This window comes from Thalassophryne amazonica, chromosome 2, assembly GCF_902500255.1.
Source record: "Thalassophryne amazonica chromosome 2, fThaAma1.1, whole genome shotgun sequence".
Lineage (NCBI taxonomy): Eukaryota > Metazoa > Chordata > Actinopteri > Batrachoidiformes > Batrachoididae > Thalassophryne > Thalassophryne amazonica.
In genome coordinates, this window is record NC_047104.1 from 94,137,754 (window position 1) to 94,152,199 (window position 14,446).

Sequence of the window (14,446 nt, forward strand, 5' to 3'; positions counted from 1 at the left end):
CTCCTTCACTGTAGTGCACTGAGTGTCATGGGAACCTGGTATGTTACCATAGTGGTCATTGTCAAGTACATCTGGCCTGACAAAAAAGTGGATCCGGTTTATAGGCCCACAGGGTGAGCACTCCACACAGGTTAATTTAGGTGAAACTCAATGTTCAAACAACATTTTGTGTTGTTGACCACTGTTTCAAACATCAGCATCACTGTCACATTTCCTTTGAGTTGTTCTAAATAGTTATATTTATTACAGTGCTGCTTCCTGGACTGCAGTTTTCAATGCCGTACCCACCATATGCTTTGGTTTCCAGGTATATCTTCATTCTGTTTGTGATCACATCAACAAATAGTTTTGTTATGGTTTGAATTTAGAACTGGTAGTTTGTTTGTTGTTGGGTTTTTTCTTTAACTATTGTTCCTCCAACTGTTTTCTTCTCATAGTGCCACGTCAGCTGTGTGCCAGTGTTCAACAGCATGAGAAAGAAAAAGCTCAAACCTTGGGGACTTGTTGTAACTTTGGGAATGATCATTTGCCTCTTTGTTTACACGGGCACAGGTACTGTCATTTCATGTTTACTCTTTTTAAATACTTTTGTCTCACACACACACACGCACGTGTGTGTGTGTGTGTATGTATGTGTATTTATATACACGTGTGTGTATATGTGTATATATGAGTGTGTGTGTGTGCAAATAAAATCTCAATGTTTATACGGTAGCGGCCTGTCCAGGGTGTACCCCGCCTCTCTCCTGTCGACCACTGGGATAGGCTTTAGCACCCCCGACCCTTAACTTGGATTTGCTGGTTTAGAAAATGGGTGGATGAATCTTTATACTGTATTGTGCAGTAGTTTTAAGCACATTTAATGTGTAATATTTTAAATCCAAATTCTGCAGTGCAGAAAACATTTGCAGAGAACTTTACAAGCTGTAGATCTTTTTCTTTTTAATGCAGCATTACCAAGGTTGTAATAACTTGATAGATCTAAATATTTGTTGAAATAACACTGACAGTAAGATGCACGTGTGTGGTAATGCAGCTGAGAAAAGAAAATTCTCAGTAATTAAATACTTGATGTTGTGTTTGATCAGGCGTCTGTGGCTACCTGACTTTTGGTGCAGATGTTAGCCAGGATGTGCTAATCTCATACCCCCCTAATGATATTGTGGTGGCCATTGCAAGAGCCTTCATTGTCATCTGTGTGGTCACTTCCTACCCTATTTTACACTTCTGTGGCAGGTAAGAGGCTCTGACAATAACATTTGTAATTTATTACAGTTAACATGTCCAGTTGTGACCTGACTTAACCTACTTGTTTATCACAATAGGTGGAGCTTCACTATTTAAGTACAAAGTATGCTTGACATACCTGACCAAGAGACTTTCAGTCCAAAAAAAGTTATTTACCAGAACAGCACATCTCTGCTAATACTGACTTTAAAGCTATAGGGCCTTTCAATTTTCACAAACTGAGAAAATTTAGTTTCTTCTGAAATCCAAGCATTATGATGTAGATTTATTTTTGTGACATACAAAATTGCAGTTCATTTTAATGAGGACATATTTATCTGGGGGGAAATTCCATAGTGAATATTGTCTTTTCCTTCATCGCCATCATGCAGACCGAAGCGCATATGCACATGCATAAGGTTTTGAGATTACCTGTGACCCATTTTAAGTTAACATCCATAAGATTTCTTGTAAATCACTTCCAAATCTACCAAATGTTGGTCATAGCATTTAATCCCTTGAATTTTTCCCCCTCAGGTGTTGAAATTCTAAATTGTGTCCAGACAGCATGAATTTTATTCATATTGGCAATATAATATAATGATTCCCTCATCTAAATGCTGAGGAATAAAATTATAGTGGTGTCAAAGAAAATTCTTTTTATGACTTAAATCTTTTAAAAGAAAAAAAATAAACAATAGCACTATACCTTTTTTAATTTATCAGCAGCCTATGAAGAGAAACGGTTTATTAATAATATTTACCATTGTATAAGATAGCAAACAAATAACTACTCACCTTGAAGAAGTGTATACTTATTTCATAATGGCAGTTAATTTGTGGTAACCAGAAGGGCACCTAAATCATAAGACACACGCAAAACCTCATTGGGAGTCAATGACCCAAGGCAGTTTTGTGTGTCTCATACCGTCGACGTCGGCCTTTTTTCTCTTTTTTTTTTTTTCTTTTTTTTTGCTGATTCAACGTGTTGAATGTTAAACGTGTTGAACGGGTGTTGGCAACCATGAGTGAGAGAGCACAGTCTGATTGGCTGATTAGCTTTTAGAGAACCAGTGAATGAGAAGAAACAAGTGATGAAGTCAAGAGAGCACACACCGTATTGGGTATATAAAGATTTTGACACGGTGATTGACAGATGTGTCAGAAGCTGTCAGTCACACCAAAGCTGTGAGTAAAGTCAGTAGAAATGTTGAGGAAACACAGCTTTGATTACAGTTAATACCGTATTCATTTCATTAAGGGCCCCCTCCCTATTAAACACTCCCCCTGATTTTTTTTTTCATCACATTGCATGTAGTGAAATTGTGAATTCCTGAGAGAACAGAAGAAAATGAAAATTAAATAGTCATACCTCATTGCCACAACAAAACATAAGTGATCCATGAAGTTCACAATTTGTGTTATATCAGTAACACAAATTGTGTTATATGATGTTACTGATGAGATAACATCACAGCTCTGAAGCGTCACGAACTGTGGTCTTCCCATCAGATAGTCAGTGATCCATGTGACCAGGGGAGCATCCACCTGCATTTTCTCCACTTAATAATAATAATAATAATAAAAATTATAATATGCTGCCCGTCATGGGAGGAAAATAATTTGTGGCTTTGTACTCTATCATTCTCACCATTATCCTTAGTTCTGGGAGAATATTAACATCAGGTTTTTCAGCAGTTTTATGTGCAATATTTATTTACATATTTTGTAATAACACTTTTCACTACTACGGAGACCAATTTCTCTGAAAAAACATTTGTTTCATCTGTGTTGCCAGACAACTGTGTGTGAATTTGAATGTCTTAATACACATTCAAAATTTAATTCATCTTGTGTGTTGTATTCACAATGCCTTTTTGTTTACAATAATGTTTACTAATGTGTTTATCATATTTGTATAATGAAGAAAAGCTATTTTACAATGTAGCCTACAATGTAGCTTACATTGTTACTACATTGGTGTATTTGTTTCCATCAGAGCAGTTATTGAGGGACTTTGGCTGCGTTTCCATGGGGAGGAGGTGGAGGTGTGTGTACGTCGTGAGCAGAGGCGGAGGATCTTGCAGACACTTGTGTGGTTTGTTGTCACACTTGTTCTCGCCCTCTTCATCCCAGACATTGGTCGAGTGATCTCACTCATTGGAGGATTGGCAGCCTGTTTTATCTTCATCTTCCCAGGTACCACCATTTTGTTCTCCAGTGTCTTTCCTGCTTACACTGAAAGCTTTGTGTCCTCTTTCAATATTCATTTTTGTAATTAATGCATACAGCGCATCCAAAATGTATTCACCGCGCTTCACTTTTTTCCACATTTTATGTTATGTTACAGCCTTATTCCAAAATGGATGAAAATTTTTCCCCTCAAAATTCTGCGCACAATACCGGATAATGATAATGTGAAAAAGCTTTTTTGAGATTTTTGCAAATTTATGAAAAATAAAAAACTAAGAAATCACATGTACATAAGTATTCACAGTCTTTGCCATGAAGCTCAAAATTGAGCTCAGGTGCATCCAGTTTCCACTGATCATCCTTGATGTTTCTACAGCTTAATTGGAGTCCACCTAGGGTAAATTCAGTTGATTAGACATCAGTTGGAAAGACACACACCTGTCTACATATGAGGTCCCACAGTTGACAGTGCATATCAGAGCACAAACCAAGCATGAAGTCAAAGGAATTGACTGTAGACGTCCGAGACAGGATTGTCTCGAGGTACAAATCTGGTGAAGGGTACAGAAACATTTCTGCTGCTTTGAAGGTCCCAAAGAACACAGTGGTCTCCATCATCTGTAAATGGAAGACTGTCAAATCCACCAGGATTCTTCCTAGAGGTGGCCACCCGTCTAAACTGAGCAATTGGGAGAGAAGGGCCTTAGCCCAGGAGGTGACCAACAACCTGATGGTCACTCTGTCAGAGCTCCAGCATTCCTGTGTGGAAGGAGGAGAACCTTCCAGAAGGACAACCATCTCTGTAGCAATCCACAAATCAGGTCTGTATGGTAGAGTGGCCAGACAGAAGCCACTTCTTAGTACAAGGCACATGGCAGCCCACCTGGAGTTTTCCAAAAGGTACCTGAAGGACTCTCAGACCATGAGAAACAAAATTCTGTTGTCTGATGAGACAAAGATTGAACTCTTTGGCATGAATGCCAGGCGTCATGTTTAGAGGAAACCAGGCAACATCCTGACAGTGAAGCACCTTGGTGGCAGCCTCATGCTGTGAGGTGTTTTTCAGCTTCAGGAACTAGGAAACTAGTCAGGATTGAGGGAAAGATGAATGCAGCAATGTACAGAGACATCAATTTTTCAATTTCAATTTATTTTCATTTATATAGCGCCAAATCACAACAGAGTTGCCTCAAGGGGCTTCACACAAGTAAGGTCTAACCTTACTAACTTTATTAACCCCCAGAGCAGCAGTGGTAAGGAAAAACTCCCTCTGAGGAAGAAACCTCAAGCAGACCAGACTCAAAGGGGTGACCCTCTGCTTGGGCCATGCCCCAGACATAAATTACAGAACAATTCAGAAAACGAATATACAGGAAATGATGTTGGTGTACAGGACAGGAGGGTCTCCAGCACAAATACCGCACCCATCTCTGGATGGAGCTGCACTTTAAACAGAGAGGGAAAAAAAACAGAATCAGGCATCAGAAAGACAAGAAATACAGTATAATTTGTCACCATTAAACAACAAGAAAAACAGGAAATACTAAGGTGATCGCCGGCCACTAGCCCCTAGCTTCACTAAAAGACCCAGAATTTAGGTAAAGTTGAGGCTGCGGCACGCTCCGTTTCCTAATAAGTTGAATTAAGACTAAAAAGCATAGAACAATATCTTGTCAGTATGATAGCCATATGAAAGGAAGTGTGTCTTAAGAAGTCTGGACTTGAAAGTCTCCACAGAATCTGACTGTTTTATTGACGCAGGGAGATCATTCCACAGAACAGGAGCACGATAAGAGAAAGCTCTATGACCCGCAGACTTTTTATTCACCCTAGGGATGCAAAGTAGTCCTGCACCCTGAGAACGCAAAGCCCGGGCCGGTACGTAAGGTTTAATTAGGTCAGCTAGGTAGGGAGGTGCCAGTCCATGAACAATTTTAGAGACTAGTAGCAGAACCTTAAAATCTGATCTCACTGGGACAGGAAGCCAGTGAAGGGATGCCAAAATGGGTGTAATGTGGTCGAACTTTCTGCTTCATGTCGAAAGTCTGGCTGCAGCATTTTGAACCAATTGGAGAGCCCTAATGCTAGACTGCAGTAAACCAGAAAATATAGCATTGCAGTAGTCCAATCTAGAAGAGATACACGCATGGATCAGGGTCTTCAGACTTCAGACTTAAGACAACTTTATTGACCCCAAAAAAGGGCAATTACTTTTACACTCCAATTACCTCAGACAAGATACAGCAATTTATCCACAATTATTACTTGTTTACCGTAATAATGGCACACATCAAAAATTAAAGACAACACATATACATTTGACATTGTTTATGTGCACTGAACTTGAAGTAGTCCGTCTTCCGAATTGAGGCAAAGTGGGTGAAGGCCGCCTGCAACTGTCAAGTCGCGCCGCCTGCCAGCTTGGGAAGGACAGAGGCCTGCCGCAGGGAGGGAGGGGCAGGAAGAGAGGTAAGGGGAGAAAGCTGGGGCATGCGTCAGTCCATGTGTAAGTCTGTCAGTTTATTGTCCTTGTGGGTTGAGATAAGAATGGAGCCGAATAATCTCACCAGAGCCTGGATAAAATTCCTCTGGAGGTAAACAGTGGGCAATTGACCTTGATGCTAGATAGCCTGTAGTGTTGCAGCCGAGCAGTGAAAAACACTTTTAACAGTTCCACTCGCTCAGCCAAATCCCAATTATGAATTAAGAATATTCCCAATTATGAAATAAGAATATTCACCGGCCTCCGAAACCTTCAGCTTCAACTGCAAGGCACGCATCAGCTCCAAGGTGTCATCCAATTTGCGTCTGAGTTCAAGAGTCAACACAGTCTGAGAATGCACTGCCTTGCCAGCCTCGTTAATCATGACGGACAAGCGAGGGCCCGTGGTTCGTGATGTTGCTGTCTTGCCAATTTTCCGTAGATCAGGGCAGCACATAAGCCAAAAAGTACCAGCCCTGCTGCCATGAGACCAAAAATAAATAAATCCTCGACATCCTCAACAGAGAAAGGCGCCAAGCATGCCACACGCTAGGAACTCCTGGACCCGAGGACATAGCCCGCAGGATATGTTCCATCTGGGCAGGCATGGTTAATCCAATAGTAGTCCAATAGATCCAGAATCCAATATAGTTTTGAGGAATTCACAGTCTGGTGAAGTAGGGACTTGAAGGTTAAAAGCAGAGAGATAAGGGAGAGTGGAGGAGATGCGACCGCCCTCGTCGGAGTCCCAAGCTGAAAGCTGGTCTCAGCATCAGCCATAGACAGGATGGGACGATCCTGGATGAAAACCTGCTCTAGATCGCTCTTGACTACAGACTGGGGCTACGGTTCATCTTTCAGCAGGACAATGACCCTAAGCACACGGCCAAGATATCAAAGGAGTGGCTTCAGGACAACTCTGTGAATGTCCTTGAATGGCCCAGTCAGAGGCCAGACCTGAATCTGATTGAACATCTCTGGAGAGATCTGAAAATGAATGTGCACTGACACTCCCTATCCAATCTGATGGAGCTTGAGAGGTGCTGCAAAGAGAAATGGGAAAAACTGCCCAAAGATAGGTGCACCAACCTTGTGGCATCATATTCAAAAAGACTTTAGGCTGTAATTGCTGCCAAAGGTGCATCAATGAATACTTACGTGCATGTGATTTATTAGTTTTTTATTTTTAATACATTTGCAAAAAAAAAAAAAAAAAAAAAAAAAACTTTTTTCATTTGTCATTATGGGGACTTATGAGTAGAATTTTGAGGGAAAAATAAATTTACTCCATTTTGGAATAAGGCCATAACATAACAAAATGTGGAAAAAGAAGCGCCGTGAATACTTTCTGGATGCTCTATAAGACTAGAACACAGCACCAACATAGTAACATCCAGTGTACATAAACATTACATTACATTGCTGTAGCAACATATTTGGCTGCTACACCCATATCAGTCATATTTTCACAAACTATATCTGAACTTGAAAACTGACTAATATAGAATATTCATGTGAAGAAAATCTGTGTAGAATTATTAGAAAGGAGCTTTTGTCACACAGATTTTTAATGCCATGCCGTCACGCCTTTACCTAATGTCTCTTTCACTTTACAGGTTTGTGTTTGATGCAAGTCAAACTGTCAGAAACAGGTAGCTGCTCTGCAAGGTAAGATTCTGATTATTCTGGCTGCTCCAGGGTTGATGCATTATTTGGGGATTTTGTTGAGTAGGTGGTTATTACCTCTGATCCAGTTAGTCAGACCAAATTATATAACGGCTAAACAGATCCTTGTCATTTGAGTGGTGGTTTGTATGTCACGTGATATTGATTATTTGTGGAGTTTGCCATTTTATTCCATTTACCGTGCAATTTTAGTTCTATATATTTTGTGCTATTGCACGCCGTTTAGCCGTTATATAAAACAGATAATGAATGTATTTTCACTCATTTAATGGAACACATATGTCATTCGGTGAAAGATGGAACTTGGCTTCGCCTTGTTGAATGGAACATTCCATCTTTTACCTCATGAAATATTCCTACCATTGAACACATAAACATTCATTATTTGTATATTATTCACTGATGAATAATCAATAGATTAATGGAATGGTCAAAAGGTTGGTAGAAAATGCTTAAAAGAGCATAAATTTCCTGACACACCCAAAGTGTTCAGATTAATTTTCTTCAATTAGTAGTCCAATATCCAAGGATATTAAGAAAAATGCTGTTTATCACAAAATTAGTCCATATAAAACAATGTATGATCTCACACCATTTCAAGCCTGTATATATTGATCTAGGATAAATATTAAACCAACATGTTTAAATCCAATTAAAACCACTATAAAGCAGCCTATTGTTAAATGTAGAACAATTTGAAATGAGTTAAATGCTGTTTACAGCAAAGCAGATTTTGAGCAAATCCTCACATTTCAGAATCTGGTGTCAGGATAATTTTTTTTTTTAATTGTCAATTTCCTTAAACAGTTAATGAACAAACCATATTGTAGTGTTGTTTCTGTGTGGATTAATTGTTTCAACTCTGGGTCAAACCCAGGTTTTAGCAACTTGTTTTCAGGTCCTTAATAAACACTGCTTTGCCATTTGTCCTCCTTTACAGCTGGCATGGGCTGGTGATCTACAGTGTTGTCATGATTACAGTTGGAGGTTTCATCTTTGGTCTGACTACAACTAATGCCATCTATCAGGATGTCATTAGCTAAAGGTAACATGCATCTGAGAGCCAGTAGCTGCCTTGGTTTACAGACAATACAGCTGCTTGGACTGTTTTTCCAATAGTCTGTAACTGGGAGAAACATCTTGTGATGTGTGCATTTGCATAGATCTCATCCTTCAGAGCAAGTCACTCAGAAGAAAGCTGTCAAGGATGCACAACAAAGGGGGGAAAAAAGAGAGAGAACTTTCAGAGGTGGTGGTTGTTTTAATGGTGCAGCTATTCCACAATGTTGCACATTCCTGAGCTGAGAGACTTTATTGGATTAAAACCATCTTAACCAAACTTTTACTTTTTTGGCAGCATAAATGTCTATGAACATTAGCATGCAGTGATTACTAAATCCAGCTCTCAGTCAAATTTAAGTCATGGGATTTTTTTGGTGCAGTAGTTGTTTTCCAAAAACTGTAAACTGTTTGTACACAGCATCATTGATTGATTGCTTTTTTTTGTTGTTGTTGTTTTGTTTTGTTTTTTTAGCTGTGTGGGTGGGAAGCTTGAAGCCTGTTATTTTAAATTGATAGCTCTTGATTTTTGTTAGAGAGCAGACTATCTGGTGCTTATGATTTAAAGGCAAAATCTTCTGTCCTTTCAACCGTGAAAACCCATCAAAAGCAAATGATTTTTTTGAAGCAGTTTTTATCATCCTTATACTCAGACTGTCTTGGCACAAAGTGTACAGAGAGCAGGGAGCTGTAGGTGTACTCAGTGATTAGTTTATTTTAAGCAATGCATGCAGTACTACAAGTGTACAAGCAGTACCACTACAATATACATGTAGTACCAATGAAGACTTTGATTACAGCCTAATGTCAACCAGATAGAAGTTATATTTCTGTTTGCTTATATTTCTGTTTGCTTAAAATAACAAATTAAAACAAAAAAATTGGTTAAGACCTTTTCCATTATTAGTATTATTATCATCTGTGGATGTGCATTACATAATACATTTTACAAGTCGGCTATGGTGAAAAAGTGAAATTACATTTATTTTTCCCCCCTTAATTTGTACTTAATATAGTTGACTTCCAATGATTAAAATGTTTTGAAACAGAAAAAGATAAAGCAGTCAGTTTATTGTGATTTGTTGAATTTAGACAAATCAGTCATCCAAATTTTTCAATTAACACAATGCTCAAAGAAATATGCAACAATTACACTAAGTTGTTTTATGTCGCATCTTAAGTTTTTAGTTTGAATTATATCACAGCAAATCATGAACAGGCATTATTGGTTTTTACAATTATTCCATTATTATTCAACTCTTGTTTTATTTGTATATTAGATTTGAGGGACAAAAAAGGTTTCTGCAACAGGTGGTGTAGAAGTGACACTACTGTGTACTAAAGATATTTGATCGCGTTTCATGAAATCAAAAAGGGAAAGAAATAAGTGAAAGCTTTTTTTAAGCAATCATTGTTGAAATACTGTTTTAATGGTTTGGAACTGAAATACTGCTGTCAACCTCTCTTTTCCTTATCTGTTTGCCAGACACTACAGAGTACCTATTCACATGAGTTAATGCTGATTTTAACTGTTGTATTCATAATTTCTGTGTTCATAATAAAGAACTGTACATTTTTCAGAACTATGCACTTCTCAAAGAAGCTGACTGCCAGGATCATAAAGATTTTAATGGTTATTTTTCAGGCCAGTGGTATCACAGCTAATCAACTGCAATCACGGCATTAAAAAACAGACAATCCATGTGTCAGTGGAAGTTTAATAGAACAACAAATAAAGTCAAATGATAGAAAAACATTCTGAGCAATGTCATTAATACTTGTCTTAATACACTTGTCCCTTTTAATTCTGCTGTCTGAAATTGCAGATCATTGTGACAGAATTTTTTAAGGGTAACCAGACAGTTATGTTTCCTACAGTGGCTCAGTATTTTCGATTTTAAAATTTAAAAGTTGAGGATGTTTGACCGTGTTTGAGGGTGTACACATTTATTTTGGGTTATTAACGCATGCTCTTGACTGTAACATGATCACCTGATTTTGATCCAGATACATTTTAGTCCATGGCCAAGCAGGTTTTCTGCACCACTTAAGGTAGTAAAACAACACACAGTCCAGCCTCAATGTACTATGGCCTACATAAAAATTTATGATGGCCATCCCAGGGTGGTAGCTATAGCCAAGTAGGGGTCAAAGAATAATTACAGAGTTCAAAATTTGAAAATGCTTCAATCATATTTAAAAGTATACCACATTATTTGATCATAATGATTCCTAAAATATATAGTTTGAACTATCTATGACTGAATGTTTTGGGGTAAAAACAGCAAAAATTGTGACAAAGGTCAATTTCAGTTTATATAGGGGTCAAACATTTAAGTTGCTCCAGTTGTGGTAAGAAGTCATGCAAATTAGTTTGAGTTAATAGGGTTTTTAAAAGGAATAGTTTGCACCATCTGTCATGAGAAATTATTACATTACAGGATATGTCATAGAATCCAATGCATGTTGAACTTGTTTGACCTTTACTTTGTAGACCAAGCATTCAGCACAGTCAAAACTATTCCATTTATTAATCTTTCTAGCTCCACCAGTAATTTGCATCACGTTTTACCAAAATTGGAGCAACTTTAACTTTTGACCCCTGTACAAATTGAAATTTGACCATTTTTGCTGGTTTTACCCCATACCATTCAGTTATAGATAGACCAAACTACACATTTTTGGAATTGCTATGATCAAATAATGTGGTATACTTTTAAATATGATGGAAGCATTTTAAATTTTATCTATGTAATTCTTTGTTAACCCCTACCTGGCTGTAGCTGCCACCCTAGGATGGCTATCATAAAGTTTTGTGTACACAGAGGCTGGATTGTAAAGCCTCTGTCACACATAGCAAGAATGTGCAGGAACCAGCCCGACACGGCAAATATTGCTATAATCTGACGCAGTTGGGAGGAAAAAGGCGTGGTCAGCAGTGTCAGAACACATCCAAATTACCTCGTTCACACCTACACGATGGCATCCAAAGCGCATGTAGACAACATGTAGATGGCACAGACTGCTGTCAGACAGCCATAAAAGGCGCTGAGGACTGCCCGATGTCCAAACGTCTGGATGGCAAACACAGGACCAGAGTGGGAGGGAATGCTGTGTTCCTCCCTTTGCACAGTCCCTGCCAGTACTGGACACCAGAGTACAACCAACATATGGAACGGACTCACGCCGTATGTGGGCGATTCTTAGACTACGGGCACTTATGTCCTTTGATCATATTGTATGAAAAACAGAAAAAAGGGGAAATTTCATACTTTTATAGTTATCTTTACAGGGTGATTCTTTAACTACAGGCACTATTGGCCTTGTAAATGTAATTTCCACCACACCATTGCCTTACAATATAAAGCGCCTTGGGGCAACTGTTTGTTGTGATTTGGTGCTATATACATGTGCTCTGATGTCACTGTTTATCTCCATAGAAACTACACAAACAATCTTTCATACAAACTGTTTTAAAGGGACATTACAGTGTTGTGGTGGAAATACGGCAGTAGTGTGGGACAACTACATTTTGTTTAAAAAAAAATCACAACAGTTGTATGACATTGAATACCCCAATTATGTTTTGATTATTTTTACTGATATTTTATTTCAGAGATATTTAAAACATTAGAAAAAATGTTTCTTACCATTCATTTTTATCATTGAAGATCAAAAGTTTGGGTGTGGGACAAGCACAAAATGGCAATATTTGCATATAATAATGCTGAAAAAAGGTGAAAAAGTCATCATAGACTACTAGAACAAATTTCTTAACACACTTTCATTGTAAAGATAACTATAAAAGTGAAATTTCCCTTTTTCTGTTTTTCATACAATATGATCAAAGGACATAAGTGCCCGTAGTCTAAGAATCACCCATAAAGACATAATGTTTTCAAGATATGTATCTGCAGAAGAAGGATAAGTTTTGTGTGTTGCCAATTGTAAATGTAAATTTGTTTGGTAGCATTCAGATTGTGTCCTTTAAGCTGAAGAGTTTGAAGTGGTTGAAAATGGGAGTGGGAATAGATTTTTTTTGTTTTTTTTACTTCTCTTTTCTTTGTTTGTTGTAAGTTTTTTGTTGTTTTTGACTGTGTGCTGAATAAATTCATTCACAAACTATAACCCTGCGTGTAAAGCCAGGCTCACACTGACGTGGTAACAGGAATAAGCTGATCGGGTAAGAATCTGGTCCAGCAGTGCCTCGTTTGGTTTTTGATTACTAAAACACAGTGAACCTGATTTCACAGCATGAATGTGCTGTTGTGAAGTTTTGGATATGTTCAAAACCCCAGAGGCCTTGCATGTATGTCAGCTACACTCACTTTTTTCCCCCTCCACGTCCAGGTACGTAGAATTTGTGTAGCTTGGAATATTATTGTGATCCAACTTGGTCATCAGCCATTCTGGGTGTCTGGTAATCCATGGGCAAGAGCCCACACTCTCGTGGGTGGGGAGGGTTCTTTGGTGTTACCACAGTTTACTCGTACAGTAAATGACAAGAACTGCTAGGGATAGTCTACAAACCAAAAGATGACTACTGGCAGTATTTGGTGACATCTATGTTGTCTACAGTTTCCTGTACTTAAAAATCAGATAATAATCTGTTGTAGCCACTTCATACATGCACCAAAGGGATCATACACATCCTAATCATGAAGGGTTCTTCTCACATCCAGTGGGCTTGTCCCATGTGAAGCCAGGTTTTGAACACACACACATATACATATGAGTTGAGTGCACATTTGCAACCCCTTACTTTGAAATGGCAAAAAGTAAATACTTTTTTCATTAAAACATAACAAAAATGTACAAAGTACATGAAAAGGAACTTCTAGTGAAATAATGTTTATAGCACAAAAGTTTGCCTCCCTCTTTATGAAATGTTCTCTAATACTCAGTTACAGCTTCATGCTTGAGTGGAACAGAGGATTTTAATCAATGAAAAGAGAGAAATCCATATAACCTGAAAGGTGCCAGAGGGCTGATTCACACCCTGCGTGGTCTACACATGATATAAATGCACAAATAAAAATACATATGTCTGTAATGCTGTTTTTGACTATGTATGAAGTCAATCAGAGAAATCAATCATATAGTTTACTGATCAAAATATCATCCACTCAGGCTTCTTGGTTGTTGAACTATACCAAAAGTGTGTTTTGTTTTTTTTTTGGAGCATGTTGTCTTTGATCTTTCACCAAACTACCCCAGAATCTAATCACCTCTTGATATCTATTCTAGTAATATTCACATAAAATCTCAAAAGAAATCTGTCAAGTTGTTTCAGAGTTATCCTGTCCACAGATAAACACTCCAGTGAATGGGTGATTCTTAGACAGGCACTTATGTCCTTTGATCATATTGTATGAAAAACAGAAAAAAGGGGAAATTTCACACTTTTATAGTTATCTTTACAATGAAAGTGTGTTAAGAAATTTGTTCTAGTAGTCTATGATGACTTTTTCACCTTTTTTCAACATCATTATATGCAAATATTGCCGTTTTGGGCTTGTCCCACACCCAGACTTTTGATCTTCAATGATAAAAATGAATGGTAAACGTTTTTTCTAATGTTTTAAAATATCTCTGAATAAAATATCAGTAAAATAATCAAACATAATTGGGTATTCAATGTCATACAACTGTTGTGATTTTTTTAAACAAAATGTAGTTGTCCCACACTATTGCCGTAATTTCCACCACAACACTGTAATGTCCCTTTAAACAGTTTGTATGAAAGATTGTTTGGGTAGTTTCTATGGAGATAAACAGTGACATCAGAGCACATGTATA

General features: G+C 37.9%; 1 protein-coding gene across 2 annotated transcripts in view; it reads left to right on the plus strand.

Annotated features, from left to right (window-relative positions):
- The window catches only part of slc38a7 (solute carrier family 38 member 7), a 41,945-nt gene that overhangs the window by 26,046 nt on the left and 1,453 nt on the right, over nt 1-14,446 (plus strand). The window contains exons 6-13 of one of the 2 annotated variants that reach the window (XM_034189563.1): nt 15-113; nt 250-307; nt 438-552; nt 1,089-1,236; nt 3,227-3,426; nt 7,519-7,570; nt 8,529-8,633; nt 8,752-10,401. In XM_034189563.1, the coding sequence (XP_034045454.1) occupies nt 15-113; nt 250-307; nt 438-552; nt 1,089-1,236; nt 3,227-3,426; nt 7,519-7,570; nt 8,529-8,631 (775 nt within the window). In that variant the 3' untranslated portion in view covers nt 8,632-8,633; nt 8,752-10,401. Of the gene's footprint in view, nt 1-14; nt 114-249; nt 308-437; nt 553-1,088; nt 1,237-3,226; nt 3,427-7,518; nt 7,571-8,528; nt 8,634-8,751; nt 10,402-14,446 lie in introns of those variants that run through there. The other variant, XM_034189574.1, reaches the window with a different exon arrangement.